At 35.0% G+C, this 17,745-nt stretch overlaps 1 protein-coding gene across 2 annotated transcripts; it reads left to right on the forward strand.

Moving 5' to 3' along the window:
* The first annotated feature begins 442 nt into the window (after nucleotides 1-442).
* LOC136799365 (plexin-A4-like) lies at nucleotides 443-16,628 on the forward strand. 2 transcript variants are annotated; one of them, XM_067056076.1, is made up of 38 exons: nucleotides 443-1,628; nucleotides 1,784-1,927; nucleotides 3,232-3,348; nucleotides 3,723-3,817; nucleotides 4,219-4,345; nucleotides 4,517-4,670; nucleotides 5,824-5,914; nucleotides 6,043-6,136; nucleotides 6,277-6,390; nucleotides 6,522-6,626; nucleotides 6,710-6,794; nucleotides 6,886-7,049; nucleotides 7,140-7,282; nucleotides 7,748-7,859; nucleotides 7,963-8,108; nucleotides 8,236-8,454; nucleotides 8,582-8,687; nucleotides 9,260-9,478; nucleotides 9,588-9,671; nucleotides 10,662-10,736; nucleotides 10,893-11,145; nucleotides 11,259-11,398; nucleotides 11,568-11,692; nucleotides 12,575-12,634; nucleotides 12,762-13,041; nucleotides 13,138-13,260; nucleotides 13,380-13,425; nucleotides 13,566-13,669; nucleotides 13,785-13,863; nucleotides 14,059-14,172; nucleotides 14,382-14,479; nucleotides 14,582-14,677; nucleotides 14,873-15,042; nucleotides 15,137-15,239; nucleotides 15,384-15,493; nucleotides 15,762-15,834; nucleotides 16,112-16,186; nucleotides 16,447-16,628. In XM_067056076.1, the coding sequence occupies exons 1-38, from the start codon at nucleotides 525-527 to the stop codon at nucleotides 16,528-16,530; spliced, it is 5,631 nt and encodes a 1,876-aa protein (XP_066912177.1). In that variant the 5' UTR covers nucleotides 443-524; the 3' UTR covers nucleotides 16,531-16,628. The 2 variants fall into 2 exon arrangements, with proteins under 2 accessions (XP_066912177.1, XP_066912178.1); XM_067056077.1 differs by lacking the exon at nucleotides 14,059-14,172.
* Nucleotides 16,629-17,745: the final 1,117 nt, after the last annotated feature.

A 17,745-nucleotide genomic window follows, 5' to 3' on the forward strand; every position in this document is an offset into this window, starting at 1 on the left:
CTCAATATTTTCATGTTAAGATAATTTCAAATTATAAAGAGTATGATGAGAATTCAAGTTTTAAACGATTTAAATAACTTGATAACCTTTTTCACAATTATAGGTTATTTTTGGCAAAAATTATTTAGTGAAACAGTTTACTTTTAATAAGCAATACTTAGAACATTCATGTGATTGAATTGAGAAGTAGTTAACCTTTTTCTTAATCGATTGTCTTTTCTGTTGAAATCTTCTTTATCTTTTTTTATTTCAGAATCTTTCATTGAATCATTTTTTTAATCCCAGTAAGAATCATAGACAGATAACTTAATGATTCTGTTTGACTGAAAGGACTTAAAGTTTTAATGCTTTTCGTCATAGTTAATACTGTTTCCTCCTATAATATTTCTAATCATACTGAGAAAAAATGACTTACCTTCACTTGTAAAAGGGGCAGGAGAAAGACAAATTTTTTACTTTTACTTGTTCATTTAGAGGCTATATAATATCAATGTTTTTAGGTAAATGAGAAGACACTTAAAAAGATGGGATGTTTGATTAACTTTGTTTTGGTTATTTCACACATTGTGATCATTGTTGATGGAGAAATGAAGACTTTAGACTTTAAAGCAACTACTTTGCTGATTCATAAAGACAATATTTATGTTGGTGGTATAAACAAGCTAGCTAGATTTGACAGTGGTTTAAACAGACTTTTTGAAACCAGTAATGGTCCGGTTTTAAACAACAAATACTGTCATCCAGTAAGTCTGGAGAAATTGGAATGTATGATGGGAGAGAAAAGTTTAGAGCCCGAAGATAATATCAATAAAATATTATTGTACACTGAAAAACCAACACCTATGATTATTGCTTGTGGTAGTATATACCAAGGAATTTGTCAATTTCTTAATGTCGATACATTGCAAAATATCACTGAGATTTACAAAAATAAAGCATATACAAATCAAATAGTAGCCTCCACAAGTTATATTAGCTCTAATGGACCTGATGCATCTGCGACAGCTTTTATCAATTATTCAAAGTCTAGCACATTTATTGTCAATGCAAAAACAATGACCATTAGACCATTGAGGCAAGAACATCTTGTTATATCGGCTGTCAAATTGGGAAATCAATTATCAGAAGATCAGTTCTTGACTTCTCCTGATGCTGAAATCAACTACAAAGCGGTCTACTTCTTTAAAAAAAGTGGTTTAGCTATGTACAAGGTCTACTATAAATCGTCGTTTCAAATTGGTGATAATGTTTACTTCACAACAACTCAAAAGAATCTTCAGTCGTCAGACCCACCAAATGTATCCAAGATAATCCAAATCAAATTTCAAGACAATAAACTGAACGACTACGTCGAAATGCCATTCCTATGTCAGAAAGGTGGTGTCAATTTTAATGTGCTTGTTTCTAGTACTTTAAAACAATTGAATTCAAGTAATGTTTTTTCAAACACGTCACCTGGCGATTATATTTTGATTGGCATTTTCAAAACAGAGATCGGGCCAAAGAAGTATGCTGTTTGCTCCTACGTGATAAAAAATCTCATAGAGAAAGCAAACAATGTCCGCAAATCTTGCAAAGACCAGAAGTTGGTTCCTTGGTCAGAGTTTAAAAAGCAATCAGCTTGTTCGGTAAGTTATCCCTTTTTTAAATTCCTTTCTTCATTTTTTACTGCTGGACAACGCTTTAAACTGCATATTTTTGTGCACAAACAGCATTATATACTTGATTTTCTTGAAATGGAAAAGAAATGGTTGATTCAAAATGATGAGCATTCTTTCCTTAGGACCAACTTTTGTCTGCAGTAACAGAAGAATTTGATGGAAAGTTGTTGTATGAATCGATTGAAGAGATTGGAGTAGTTGATGGTCATGAACATGATAGGGGTTTCTCTCTCTATTTATCTTTCCCATCACACTCCATCAAAATGGTATGTGTTCTCAATTTTACTCTTATAAAGATTTCTTTCCTTCCATTTGTTAGAATAGGCATTTAATGCTCTTCTAATACAATAATGACTGGTTAGTGAGGGCTGTACTGAGAAATATTGCCCGAGGTCAAGTAACGACCGAGCTTGCAACGCTGTTGCGTAGACCGAGGGCAATATTTTCAGAACAGCCCTCACTAACCGGTCATTATTGTATGATTGTTAACCAGTTATTTTAGCTTCGGTTGATTTTTAGCGCTTTATCCAGGAAAAATAGCGAAATAAAGTGAAAAATACAAGCGAAAAGAGATAAAAAATTGTTATAATTTCTTACGTCAGAAATAAAAAATGAGAGAAATGATGTCAACGCATTGTTCATTTTCCTTTGAAAAAGTGACGTCACAATGAATTTTCCTAACGACGGGCAACTCTGGGCAGTGTAGGCCCGTCATACCAAAGAACCAATGCATTGCGCATAAAGCCGTGTAGCCCGCTTTGAAAAAGTACCGGTTAAACAATCGTTGGTACCGAATAGAGAAGAGAGAGAGATTTGCTAACAGGGGATTGCTTGTAAATTACCTGGGAGCACTAGTACGTTTTTTGGACCTACCCCGGTGGGGTGGAGGTCCTATAAATTAACCCGTGTTCGTTAGTTAGTTAGTTCGTTCGTTAGTTACCAACTTTTCTCGAGATTGGCTCATTCAATTTTTCTGATTTTTTGCACAAAGGTGCATTACTATAAACCCTCGAATGTGACGGAGCCCGATTTTCGAAAAAAAAAATTTTTCCGGCCGGTAGAACCGGAAATGTCCCGAAAAAAGCGGTTTTTTGAGATTTTCTCGAGATTTTCTCATTAGTTTTTTGAGATTTTTTGCACATAGATGCACATTAGTACTGCCGAAAAGGTGTCGAAAACCGTTTGTCGAAAAATTTTTTGTGCCGGAAATCGTCGTTTTTTTCACATTTCCGTCACATTTTTTCAACTTATTTAATTGTTTCTTTACAGAAAAATGTTCTTTATGATGATGCCCAAAACTTAGCATTGTTTGATTTCCAAAAAATCATCCTTTGAATCCGGAACTCCTTAAAAAATTTTTTACTTCAGTTTTAATTTTCTCTGAATGATTGATTAAAGTGTCGATATTATTTTTCTTTCACCGTTAAACATCGATGCGTTTCTTAATTGCTTTCTCCGTTCCAATAGATATATAAATCGAAATTTAAAATTATACATTACTTCCATTAAATTCTAATTATTCGTTTTATAAATAGGTAGGTCCATTAAAGTATTACTTGTTTACTTTTAGTTTCACTTATCAACAAAAGACTTCTTCCAATATGCCAAAGAAAAGCAAACTGGTGATGGATTGTTTAAGAAAATTGAAATCACCAATGATCACTTGTTTGCAATATCAGATAACTCTGTAAGTATTATTTATTTCAGGTTAAATTTGTTATTTTTTATCTAGGCTCTAGAACGATTAGTTCTTTTAACCATGGTAGATGATATTATTAGAAAGCCGATTTATTGAGCTATTTATTTATATTCCTCCTTTAATGGGATACAAGAATAAAGATAAATCACATCTATTTGATGTGTTTTTTAACCTTTTCAAACCCTTCAAAAGCGAATTCTTTAAACCAAATTATAAAAAATTTCAGTTAGCTTTACTTGTTTGAATAAAAAGAAAACGTCAAATTATTTTGGACACGATTTTTTATCGAACCCTTTAAAACTTGTGGTCCCTGTCCCTTTTTCCCATTTCAGAATTCTATGCGCTTTTTTTAACGTTTTTAGATTGCTAAAGTACCATTGAAAAGATGTGAAAGCAGAAAAACATGCAAAGATTGCCTTGCCGGACCGTCTTGTGGTTGGTGTGTTTTGGAAGGAGGGTATGATTCTAAAGTCTCTCAACTAAACGAATTAAAATGTTCTCTTCAAAAAGAAGGTATCAAATTTGACGTGAAAGCATACAAACATTGTCTCTCTTTTGGTTGTTTACCTCGGAAAAATATAATAGGAAAATAATTAGAAGCAATTAGAGCCGTTTTTCAAAAGGATATAAATAAAAAATATTAAAAAGTCCCCAATTCGATATGCAAACGTTTTTGATGCATCGAAATCTCGTTTTCAGTATGAAAAACCTCTTGTATATACCGGTATTAAAATTCACCGAAATCCAAATTCCTGCTAAGGAAGAAAGATTTTCCTTTCAATCTCACAATTAGATGAATGTCAAAAAACATTTGTTTTTTTCGGTAGGTGATATAATTTCGAAAATGTTTGTTTTTAGATGTACTGAAGAAAGAAATTGTGCAAATAGCAAGAAGAAAAATTATTTCATCAGCTCCTCCTTTGATGCTTGTCCAAATATGGATGATATTGAACCGAACGTTGCAGCTAGACAAGACTCGAAACAGGTGAATATTCGGCGCTAAATTTTATGCAGCAATACGTTTGGAACTTTGAAACAATTCCTTGTATTTAGCTTGTCATTATCTGTTGTCTTAACGAAAGTGAAAGTATGTAAGATTACAGTATCCTGCACTTGATAACAGTTTGATTCATCAAGTAACAATCTCAATATTTAGGTGTCCTTTGACGTGATCAACATTCCAACTGATATCTCTTATCAATGCGCTTATAATGGTGATTATAAAGTGAACGCCAAACTGGAAAACTCCAAGATTCAATGTTCAGCTGTTGATTTCAATAAAGTACCTGGTTTTATTGCTTCAATCAAAGGTAATCAATCAAATACACGTTCACCCGGCTCATTCATTTTACATTATAATAGACTTTCTCTGGAATTTACATTCCTGACGGGGAAAAAGTAGTGCGATTAGCTCGTAATCACACAATAACTCGTACAACTCGAAAATTGCACCCTTGATTTTTTTGTTTCGAATTTCCTCGTCCTTTCGGACTCATAAAATTAATAACAAAAAAAGTCACTCGTGCAATTATTCTTAAATTGCACTCGTTATCATGTGATTACATATCTCTAAGGTGTTTAGAAATTCTTTCATCGTAGAAATATGTCTTCACTGGGGTGTTTTAAAAGGTGGTACCGCACCATGGTGTACCCCAATGGTGTACCTTATGGTCTACCCAAAAAAATTACAGACCAGACTGGAAAATAATACGCGAATAATACAACCTTACCTTTATGAAATGGGTTAATTTTCACTATTCATTCATCAGTTTCTCTGGGGATAAAATAATGATCTATTGAATTTTAGTGCAGATAACATTTCACCACAGTAATTAACAACACTACAATAATTCCACATGGGGATAATGAAATTCATCATAACTAAAATAGAATTTTGACAATTGGGAGGAACTACATAATTTGGCGGAGGTTTCGGTAATTTTTAGGGAAAATCACGAAAACATCCATCTTGTTTATAACAACCAATGTTATGTCATTAAACGAATTTCATTGGTCTAAAATGATGTAACCTTTGATCAAGCCAATCAAAATGATGTAACCTTTGATCAAGCCAATCAAAATGATGGAACTCGCTAGCCTGTGGTCTTTTGATACAAAAAAAATAGCAAGCTGTCTAACCCGAATCGGAAAATATAGGGAAATAACATAAACAATACGTTTTCTGGTCTGTAAACTTTCAAAGCCCGCACAAAGATTTTTCGTGAAACGACGACGCTACATGAGATTCTTCCGCGTATGGTAAACAAAACAAGAAAATTATTTTGGAACCATTTTTATTGCTATTGGGGAGTATTCAAAGCTTGAACAGTCAGCTTATCTACGAAGATAGTAGGTTATAATGCTGTGGGAATGAAAAATCAGGGTAGAGCATAAGGTACACCATTGTACGGCACCACCTTTTAAAACAACCCGTCTTCACTTGACATGTGTTTTCTTTCTTAGGGGATGATGAAGTTGATCTGAGTTTAATTTACTCCAACAAAGTGATTGCAACTTCAACTATCACACTTTACGACTGCACTTCTTTGAAAATGTAAGTGAAATACTCGTCCCTCCATTTTGCTTTCCTTGGCTCTTTTTGAATGTTGTTAAACTAATCTTGTAAAAGAAATTATGATCATTGAATACAGTAATGTAATTTTTTCCCCTTGTTTTTTTCAGGTGTCAGACATGTACAACTGGCTCATACAAATGCAATTGGTGCACTGATTCAATGACTTGTTCAAGTAGTTGTCAAGGACCCTTTGTTGAAGGGGTAAGTCATTTTCAAAGAAACTAAGCTTAAAAAATTCAAAGTTTGTTCTTTAAAACTCTACTTGGCATAAAAATGAACAAAATAAGAATTACTTATTGGCACTTCGATTGAGGATTTTTTAATTATTTTCTCTCCCTTAGAACTCCTCAGATACAGCCGATCAGTGTCCACAAATCAAAGAAGTGGATTCTTCATATTTACCGAGTGATGTTTCTAGATCTATCAAACTTGTTGGAAACATGCTCCCTGCTGTTGTAAGTCATTATGATATGTCTTTGACGTCAATTGAACTGAGTGTGCCTGGAAGGTTCTGTTCTTTGAAGCTATATATTCAGCATCAATGCAAAGCTAGATCTCCAATTAAAAAAATCAAATTTCTTTTTAGAAATCGCGTTCCAGTTATCAATGTCATTTAAATATAGAAGGTAGTGTTCAAAGCGTCAGTGCCAAACTGAGCAACCCCAAAGAATTGATTTGTGATCAGAAAGCTGTAAGTATTTTTCTCCAGTTTCTTTTAAAAATTTTATTTAATTTTAAGTCATTTCACTAATCTAAATGAATGTTTTCTCATAGTTCACCTTTTCGGGAGAAAATTCGACAACGGCAAAGCTGGACGTGACGTATGGAACAAATCAAATCTTCACTAATGAGCTAGAAGGTATCGATCTTTGCTACTCCATCTGTTTGATCATTTTATAGTGTGTCTGCTTGTTGCGCAATATTAAACGAAACATATTTCTCCCTTGCAGTGTTGATGTACAAATGTGATTACAAGAGAAAAGATTGCAGTTCATGTTTGGCATCACCAACAGTGTTGCAATGTGGTTGGTGCTCAGGGACGTCTCTATGCGGTGTCAAAGAACAATGTCTCAATCGATTAACCACCATTTGTCCCAATCCCATCATTACAAAGGTAGATTTTCTCTCTTTACTTGAATGATGCCATATTTTGCATTCATTCTTAAACCAAGAACTACCGAACCTAAACACATTTTTTTATTAGGTGACACCGCCTGAGATTTCATCAGGAGGAAATACGAAAGTCATCATTGAAGGGACAGATCTTGGCGTCACTACTGATGATGTTCTTTCCGTCACACTTGCTGGTTTACCTTGCACCAAAACTCAAGACTCCAAAAGAAATTAGTAAACATTTTTCTCATTTCTACTTTTTCCTTTGTTTGACTCACTCACTGCTGGCTATCAGTATAACGATCGAAATACCAAAATACCGAAAGATACAGAAAGAATTTTTTAATTTTAATCTGTGAAATTACGTCGATTGTTATACTCAGCTCTAAAGAATTTTGTTGTAGAAACCTTGTGGTGAATTTCCAAGGGCTCAATTTTCCAGATGATTAAAAAACTGATCTCAGCTTTACGAATAGCACGATAATTGAATTTGCTTCAAAAGAACTTTATGACTCAATTTGTTTCAGTTCAGGGAAAAAAGATCAACGTTCGTTCAAAGTCAGGGAAAATTAACCTTTTCTAGCTCTTGTCGTGGGAAAAATGTAGATTTTAACTCCATACCCAAAATATTTCAGGAAACTTCTGGGAACCCTGTAATACCTTTCTGAATGATCACTGATGATATTTTCTTTCTTTCAGCATTGTTTGTTTGTCAAGTTACAGTGGCGGTCCGAGAGAGGGAAGTGTTGACATTCTGGTCAGAAAGCCTAGCGGAAATCAAACTGGCACCTTTCCTAACTTCTACTATCGGGTAAATGAGTGCTGTCGTTTGATCAGCACCTTCCATTTTCTTTCCTCTCTGCTTTGACTTTTGTTTTCTAACAGAAAAAAAAAATCTCTTCATTTCATGATAGGAACCAAAGGTGACATCCTTTTCGCCGAAGATTGGGACATGTTCTGGAGGGACAACATTGAGGTTCAAAGGAAATTATTTGGACGTTGCAAACCAAGTGGAAGTAACTGTTGGCGCCTCACCTTGTAAGAATCTCAACGCTACAAGGTACTACGGTTTGTTTCAATGTAACTATCCAAATATTTTATCTAATCTCCATTGAAAGTGTTTTAGCACTTGGTATGGTATTCTGAATAATTAAATTTATCTTTTTAAATGCCTCTCTACACCAAAGGGAACTAATCACTTGTCAAACTTCGGCACGGATCAACTGCCAAACAGATAAACGACGTCGAAGAAGGAAAAGGAACGTCGGGGATGATGGAATTAAAGTCACCATGGATCAATGGGACGTGCCCGGACTCCAAGGACAAACATTCAAATATGAGAAAAATCCCTCTGTGTTTCGTTTGTACACCAACAAGAGAAATATTCATCCCAAGTTCATCACAGGGTAAGTGGCTTTCTCCATCATTCAACCGACGTTTTCTAACTGTTTTCAAAGGGTTGTTTTCAAATTTTGAGAGTAAAATCGACATGCGACAACTTTTATTCAATAATCAACTTCTATTGACTTTCAGTGGTGGGCAAGTGTTTATTGTGGAAGGAGCTCGATTCAACATCATTCAAAACGTCAAAATAATCTTCTCCACAAAATCTCCTTTGAAACTTGCGACGTTTGAGGTGGTAAGTGCTCGTGATATTGGTTGTTGGGTTAAGTGAGATATTTACTATCTTGCTATATGGCTTATAAGCAGGTTCTAGGTGGCCCCTAAGTTTGAAAAACTATGAACATTTGAAAAATAAGATGTATCTTTAGAAGTGCTTTAATCTCATCGTTAAAGCACAATTGAATGAAACATAAGCCTGTTGACAAAAATCCCCAAAGATATTACTGAGACAGAACTTTTATTAAATGTGAAAAAAATGTATAACGAAATCTATGAAATGAACAAAGTTTTGGGCCGCAGGCTAAAATTTTTGCTATTCTAAATTCATCGTGACCGAATTAGCTCAATAATTTAGTATTCAGCCCCAATTTCAGTTTGACCCCTAGCTTGGTAAATGGTCCCTGACCTAAAGCTATTTCTAGGTACCAGTTGTTATTGAACCTTTAAGCCCCTCCCCTGCGGCCAAGGGGTGAAGCTATGCGCTATATATGATGAAGTACATACCTCTAAAAGATAGGTTACTGTCGAAACGTGTTGTGAATATACGTTAGATCTTCTGACTTCTTTCTGCTTGACTTTTTCAATTAGGTTTGCGAAATCAACCAGGAAGAAAAAGTGATCTGTTTGACACCGAATGTCACGGAAGTTGCAATCTCCAATAAGCGGTCTTCTTTCGACATCTCCACCGATATTCAATTGGATGGTTACAGTCAAGACTTCGATGAGATTCAGGTGTTGCCAGACCCCCTTTTCCACAAATTCGAAGATGGCGTCAGAATCGTCAAAACTGATGACCTCATCTTAACTGTAAGTTAATGTAAAACTTTTTTGATTTTTATTTAAATTCTAACCCAACTTGAATAAGGGTTGCGAAATGCAGTGTATCTCTTAACTTGATATTTTTGTCAAACTTTAGGGCGAATATCTTGAAACGATAGCCAGCGAAGACGTCAAAGTCAACATAGCTGGCATCCCTTGTAAAGTCACTGATCTGGATAGAGTGAGTGTATTGTAGTTTTTATTGACTTTTCTGGAATATCGTTTAAGGGCTCTGACCATAGTGAATTTTTCATAATTGACGTGTTTGAAATGTGTTTTCTGACTGATGTAACCAACAAAACTATGGCATGTTATACATTTTCTGTTAGACAAACTATTCCTGAATCTGAAAATTCAAAAATTGCATTGAAAAAATTTGATGAAGAAGAAAATGAAGACTTTAGCGAGGAAGAGTATTTCAACTTTGAAGAGCTTAGTTTCGGCGAAGAAAAAACATTTTGAAAAATTTTTCGCAGTAGATTGTGTATCTTTTACCGAACAATAAAAAATTTTGCGGAAAAATTTTTGTAAATGCTTCTTTGTCTCAAAATCTTCAAAATAGTGGTTTTTCATCAATTTTTCATCTGGATTTTGCTTAAAAAACTGTCATAACTTTTGACACCTCTTTTTAGAAAAATTCTTGCGGACAGTGTAAAGAAATTTTGAAACAAAAAAGTTAATTACCTTATCGGGGAAAACTTCGTCGGGGAAAAGTGACGAAAATTTTCCCCGGCCTTAATGCGTTTACCAAAACCAGCAAGTGACGAATATTTTTCCCCGACGAAAATTTTCCCCGACGAAGTTTTCCCCGTTAAGGTACCCATTAAAACTAAGCACTTTTTGTAAAAGAGGGTGATGTACCATATTATTAACATCTTTTTAAAGTTCATAACGTCATTTTTGCAATTAACTTCTTAATTACTCTTAAGGGATTCGATTAAAAAGCAATTTATAAAGGCAATTCTTTGTTAAAGGTGTTAAGGAACCTGAAATATAACTTTTATGTTCAAATACCAAGATCAATTTTTGGACTATGGTCAGAGCCCTTAATTAAACCCTATCTTATTCGAAAGAGATTAGTCATCATCAGGAACTGTTCCATTATTTTACTATGGGTCTGGAAGTGATCCTTTAAGACCTTCCAATTTGCTATTTTGTTGTTACTTTTCAGCGATTGGTGTGCACCATACCACCAGAAAGTGAAGTACTCGCAGCATCCCCTTACATCAATAAAGCTCCAATACAGGTAAAACTTCTTCTCATTCTTTTCCCTAAAGAGAAAGAGGGGTGCAAACCATAACATAGTGGGCAGAGGGGTACTAAGCCCCCCCTTAAAAATGACTTATTTAACTCCCCTCTTTTTCCCAGGTCTTAATTCCTCTATTAATAACCTCTTTTTAAGGTACTGGTCGGTAAAGGCGGATTGACGTACGACCTCGGTTTTGTGCAATTCTTCAGTCCTGAGGATAACGAGGAGCAAATCAAACTCATCATCGGGCTGACGGTGGGCGCATTGTTTTTGATCCTTCTCATTATTGTCATCGCCTGTGTGTACATGCGCATTCGTCGCAAGAAAAGGGACAGGGAGAACGATGAACAAGTTCGTCTTCGCATGGATCGAATGGAATCACAATATGCCAGGGAGTGCAAAGAAGGTATTATCCTTTACTTTTTTAAATCATCATTTTACCACATGGTTATGAAATATGCTGTTGTTTCTTCTTCATCGGTCACTGTCGCTGATCATGAGATTTCTTTTCTTTGACAGCTTTTGCAGAATACCAAACGGAAATCACCGATTTAACGCACGATGTTGATCAAATGAAGTCACCATACTTGGACTTTCCACAATATGCAATGCGTGTGCTTTATCCTGGTGTCTTTGAACACGATATCCTGAAAGCAAATGTATGTTGAACCTTTTTTGTTGTTTTGACCTCACTTCGAATAACCAACATCTTCATAATCTTGTATAGCAATTTTAGATTTTCCCCTGACTTTCCATGAAAATTTTATGTATACACATTCCATTCTCTGAACTTCTCAAACACTAATATTTTGAAATCTTTTCTTTCAGATAAACAGCAAACCAGAATGGGAAGGATCTATGCGTTCTCTCATCGTGTTATTGAAAAACAAAGATTTCCTTCTGAATTTTGTTCGCACTCTTGAAGGACAATCTGCATTCCAAATGAACGACAGGTACAAAAGTGATTCTATGGAAAAGAGAACTTTTTCATTGGTGAATAAAGCTTTAACAAAATTCAAAAGCTGCGGGTTTTCAACCTTTCAATACACCTTTCCCGTAATTCGTAAAACTAATGCGCGCATTATTTTGATGCTCTCCACCGTTTGGTCTCTGGAGGTAAACAAACCCGTTTTTGCCTACGTTTCCTTATGGAAAGCTGTTTTTTTTAGCTTTTCTTAAGTTCTGTCGAACAAAATCCCCTCAAATTTAAGTATGTTCAATCTATTCATAATATTTTACCACCCTGAAAATCTTTCGCCAGAGAAGATCAAAATAAGCTGAAAACCCACTTTCCCTCACCCCTCGCAGGCAAAAACGCGTTCGTTTACCTCCCAAACAATTTTATACACAACGGTGGAGCGCACATTTTCCCGGGCAATTTCTGAAGTTTGAATTACGGGAAAGGTGTATTAACATTCAAATCTGTTCAAATTCCGAATGAACACCCCCCCTCAAATTGACTCAATTCAATTGTATATGCTTTTTCACTGACATTTTGAAAATAAAAAAGTGAAACGCTTTGAGGGGGTTGGCCTTGGCCTAACTAAACGCCATGAGTTCTAACTAATCGAATAACGAATTCTAAACGTCAAACGTAAAATGAGAACGAATTTCCCTTTAACCATCGTGTGCGTGTGATAGGAAAATAGAAAAATACTGGAACGAGCAAATTCTTGTGGAGCTCTTATTTCAAACAAGGGTACAGTAAAAGCACTTATTTCCAAATCTTATTCTACCTCTTATTGGGTTAAAGCCTGTTTGGGGATCGAGATCTGAGGGGTATTGTCTAGGTATACGACAATCACTTAAGATCAATAAATATTTTTCTTGTGTAGGTGTGCCGTTGCTTCATTGCTGATGGTATCTCTACAAGATGATCTTCGATACGTCACCGAGTAAGATCTTTGTCTTTTGATTTCAAGCCATTGTAAACATGTAAACAGTTCTTGGCATTGTTACACTCGTCGTTGTAATGTTTTTTATATGTTTTACGCTGAACGTGAAGTTGTGTATCCTTTGTAGAATATTGACGGAGCTGCTGAAAGATTTGATAAAGAAACCAGGCAAGAAGCGCCCAAAACTTTTGTTACGAAGAACGGAATCAGTTGCAGAGAAACTGTTGACTAATTGGTTGGCATACACACTCCACAGCTTTCTGGAGAATCATGTCGGAGAGCCGTTGTTCAATCTGTTCACTGCCATCAATATTTTGCTCGAGAAGGAGCCCGTTGATGCGATCACTTCTGATGCAAGGAATTCTCTCAGTGAAGACAAACTTCTTCGACAAAAAATCGACTTCAAGGTAAGGGGATTGTAAAACTTCAAGAATATGTTTGATTTTTAAAATTTCTTATTTCTTCCCACGGCATGAATGAATTTCTTCCTTATTTTCTCACAGAGCATTTCGATTAACGTTGAATACATTCATGATGGTGGAGAAGAATCTTTTAATGGAATACCTGTACTGACTTGCGATACCATCACCCAAACCAAAGAAAAAATCATCAAATTTATTTACAAGGTATATTTCTAGTTCCATAATAATATTTGATTTTGTTATTACTTTTAATTCTTTTTTTCTGGTCACTTCGTCGATGTCACTTTGATCTGACTTTTTGTTTTGTTTTGTTTTGTTTTCAGGATAAACCATATTCATCATGGCCGTGTCTGGAAGAACTGGAACTAGGTTGGTCTACTTCTTTTCTCACTCTTCTTAAACCTTGCTTTTTTCATTTCAGAAGATATTCAGTTCTGAACCATAAATCTATAAATGCAAGACTTACAAAGTTTGATTACACCGGCTTTTGTTTGCTTTCTTTTTGTCAGGTTTTGCTTCGGCGAGTGGAGCGATCACCATATTTAAAGATGAAGATAGTACTAGTAAAGTGGAAGGGGAATACAAAAAAATCAACTCTCTACAGCATTATAATGTAAGAAGTTTATTTTGACAGGAAGAAAACTCGATGTTTTCCATCTATTAAGGCTAAGCTTCATCGATTGATTAGTTGTTGACGTGTTTAACGGAATTATTGAATTACTTTTCAGGTCCAAGACCAGACAAATTTGAGGCTGGCTTCAGGGAGTGCCATTCAACATAATATTTCTCTGAATGAATCTGCTTCAGGTATAATGCTCTTCACAATCCATTACTCCCGTTCTTTATTTTTTTTATTAGAAAACTTTGTAAGGGTTGCTAATTAAATAAATCATCTAACCTTGATTAACATTTCAGAAATGGTAATATTAATTCCTACTAAACTAACCTGTACTAACTAACACCTTTAACAATTCTTTTCCATGCATATACAAACACATTCAGGGATTCTTCTGACAGTCAGTCCTCCTACACAACGAGTTAACAAAACTTCTTTGAAGAGAAGAATTCTTAGCCACTCTCTAAGGTCCATACAGGAGATTGGAAAAAGTGAAACAGGTTCGTCTCGCTTTCATAAGATTTTAATAATTTTGTTATTTTCTACACTACATTATTCAGCATTAAATTTAAATATTAAATAACTTCTATCAAATGTTAAATAACTAAAACAATAACGTAAATTATAATATCTTAAATACCATTAATTAAATCAACGGAGCATGTACTTATTTGAAAATCCTCAAATTTTGTTTTGTTGTCACTTTTAGCATTATCGAACAACACGTCAATGCCATCAGTGAACTTCAGTACAAGCACACCTTTACTTCATCACATCGAAGGGAATGAACCGAAACTCTTCCATATCGTAAGTTTCTGCTTCATTATCGCTCCTCCCTTTCTCCATGTATTTCATCCTTCGTATTTGCATCTTTGAGCCTCATTTAAAAGTGAAATTCTTTCTTTCTAGGTGAAAACATCAGATTACCCACAAGAACAAAAAGAAGATATGAGACACAGCAAAATGATGGCAGAAGTTTACCTGACCAGACTACTCAAGACAAAGGTAAAAGGTTTTCCCTGTTCAATTTGTGCGTTATCAAAAGATCCAGTGTAAATGCCCGTATTAAGAATGAAGAATAACCAGACATGAATGTATAAGTTATCTGTCTGAGAAAAAGACAAAATCATTAAATTTTTAAAGGGGATTCGCTTGCCCTGCTAATAGCATACATTGATTTCCTTTAGTTCTCTCGTTTAGGAAACTCTTCAACTTTTCGTCAACAAGTTATTCGACTCCATTTTTGGCTTACATGAGGGTGGACGAACTATTCCTCCCTCCGTCAAGTACCTGTTCGACTTCTTGGACGCACAAGCAATGACCTTAGACATCAACGAGGATGAAGTCAGACACACTTGGAAAAATAACAGGTAACTAACTTCGTTCCTCTTTATTTTCTTCCTTTGTCATCAGAATATACTGTTTCTGGAAGTTTGTTGACTTTCTCTCTCTCTTGTTTTTTAGTTTACCGCTTCGTTTTTGGATCAACATAATAAAGAATCCCAACTTCGTTTTCGACATCAAAAAATCAAATACTGTTGACTCTTGTCTCTCTGTTATCGCCCAGGTATGTGCCTGTGTTTTATCTGCACGTTGAATTAGTTAGAAATTAGTGGAAATTAACTTGTTGATTTCGAGTCTTTTCGATTCAATGGCTGCTACAAAACCTATTGTAAATTGAAACGTGAAGAGAAATATATTTTTATTTTAGCTGTTCATGGATTCGTGTTCACCAGACGAGCACAGGCTGGGAAAAGATTCCCCTTCAAACAAATTGCTGTATGCCAAGGAAATTCCTGAATACAAAAAGAAAGTTACAAAGTACGTAAATTGCTAATTAATAAACCATTTACTTGCTGTCGTATGGTGATGATAATGGTAAAGGTGCAGTACGCTGTACTGAAAAGTTCCAAACAGTGCATACATCACTTGATGTGAAATAGTATTTTCGGCTTCTACATCTTTGAGTTAGATAACAAATTGTTTGATGGTTTGATATTTTTGTCGATATTCCTCCTATCAAAACATGATTATAACAAAGTAGCTCTTAGCAACTAGTGACACTTACTACTTTTCGTTTTGTGTTTAGATTTTATGAAGATGTAGCAAGTCAAGATTTTGAAAATGAAGATTTCTTTCAAATATTGGATGGGATTTCTAAGGTAACATCCATTATGTCAAAATTTTTGTTGTATCCTGTACCAGAAGTAATAAAGCTGGCTGGCCGTTTCACGTTGAGGGTAATACTGAACGTTCTATTGATCGTCAGTTATCCGTTCAAACCGGCCAGATATCACTGAGTTGAAAAATTTCAAATTTAAATTTTCCCGCAAACGATATTTGTGAAATTAACCAATCAGCAGAAACAGCCTATTTCATTCACCTGTACATTAATTGACATGTACATTAATTGACTTCATTCTTAATCTCATTTTTCAGAATCATGGTGCTTATTTTAACAGCTGTAACGCGGCGCGTGCTCTAATGGAATATGCCGAGGCGTATAAAGTGCAGGTAAGAGTTTGGTATTCTACTACACTGAGAATACTTTTCATTGCCGGGACCACCGGCAGCAATAGATTTTTGAAAAATGGCTTTTTATAAATTTTCCGATAAATTTCTGCTTTGTCCATTCCGTTTCTCGGAATAAAATTTCATTTTGAGTGCATTTTCCGGCCATCTTGAACTAACATTTTCAAAGGTTTGTGTTAACAAAGTTTTCTGCAGGGTGTTTTGACTGCATCGTCATTCGTTTTTTTTTCTCTTTTGTTTAGTTGATGGAGAATTTGGAGCGAAACAATCACAGTGAGTTGTATGACCGATTGCAAGATATCATGTCGGAAATGCCTGACGATTGATCGTTGAGCTATGAAGAAGTAGCAATTCATTCATCCATAGAGAATTATTAGTAGGAATTTTTCAAATAAAACTGATATTTATAGAGTGTTGTAATTGAGAGAGATGTAAAATATATTTGGTAAGCAATATTCCTATAAAGTACTTTTTACAAGCACTGAGGTGGTGATTTTCATCCTCATATTCTTAGTATTTTATTTGCATTTTATTCACGTTTTTATTTTCTTATTCAAAAAAGTTTCTTAACACCGCCAAACACTTTCTTTTGACAAGCATTTGTCTGTCGCTTGTGCAAGCTTACAGACTTACAAATGCGCACCTACAATCATCGTCAGAATATATGGCAAAGAAAGAATTTCCCTCCAAATTTTAAAAGCCGCAAGTAGCTTTTAAGTGCCTTACCTTAGGCTTAGAAAGTAGAGTTTTAATTCTGTGTTTTGACATGACAAGGCTTACGAGCTTTGGATCCAAGGATCCAAAAGCTTTGGAATGGTTCCACTAGGCTGGGAATATAGCCTGGAAGCCAGTGTACCCCTTATAAATTGAAATATTCAATTAGATGAAGTAACAAGCCTGAAAATGTCATTCTCGCCCGAACTTTTTAATTCTGCAAAATGCTTAAATACCCAGAAATGTCAACATATTCTGACCATGATTGCGTAGCCTCTAAAATAACGAAGCTACACTTCAATCTTTTAAACACTTTTTTACAAAGTTCCAACTTGTGGCCATCACCAAACAATCCTGGTTGACTGGTAGAAACTTTTGCACGTTTTTGCGTTTGTTATTATAATTGAATGATAAATTGATTTTTTTATTTACTCTGTAATATTTTGGAGACTGATGATTTTGTATGTAACCTTGTTTTAGAAATTTTACACTTTTAAAGCCTTTATTCGATGTTTCATATTCTATTAAAATATTATGTCATATTTTTATCAGAAACTCTCATGCTGTCATACTATACTGTTTGTTGGCCATTTGCTAAATTTTTGGACCTACCTCAGAGGTTCTCTAAATTAACCCATGTCCGTCCGTTCGTCTGTTACGTCGGCTCCATTAGATTTTTTGCACAATAATGTAAAATAGCAATTTAATGGCGTATTAGCAATGCCCAAAATGTTGCCTAGTTGGATTTTTGGGAAAACATTTTTCCGGCCGAAAATACCGGAAATCGCCGCTTTTGCAGATTTTTGTTTTTTGTTTGCTAATATTTC

This window comes from Clytia hemisphaerica, unplaced genomic scaffold (assembly GCF_902728285.1).
Source record: "Clytia hemisphaerica strain Z4C2 unplaced genomic scaffold, Clytia hemisphaerica genome assembly, whole genome shotgun sequence".
Lineage (NCBI taxonomy): Eukaryota > Metazoa > Cnidaria > Hydrozoa > Leptothecata > Clytiidae > Clytia > Clytia hemisphaerica.

Coding starts and splice junctions, on each gene's coding strand:
- LOC136799365 (XM_067056076.1), top strand. CDS start 525: ATGGGATGTTTGATTAACTTTGTTTTGGTTATTTCACACATTGTGATC. Junction 5,915..6,042: donor GACTGCACTTCTTTGAAAAT/GTAAGTGAAATA, acceptor TGTTTTTTTCAG/GTGTCAGACATGTACAACTG. Junction 6,627..6,709: donor TGATTTGTGATCAGAAAGCT/GTAAGTATTTTT, acceptor GTTTTCTCATAG/TTCACCTTTTCGGGAGAAAA.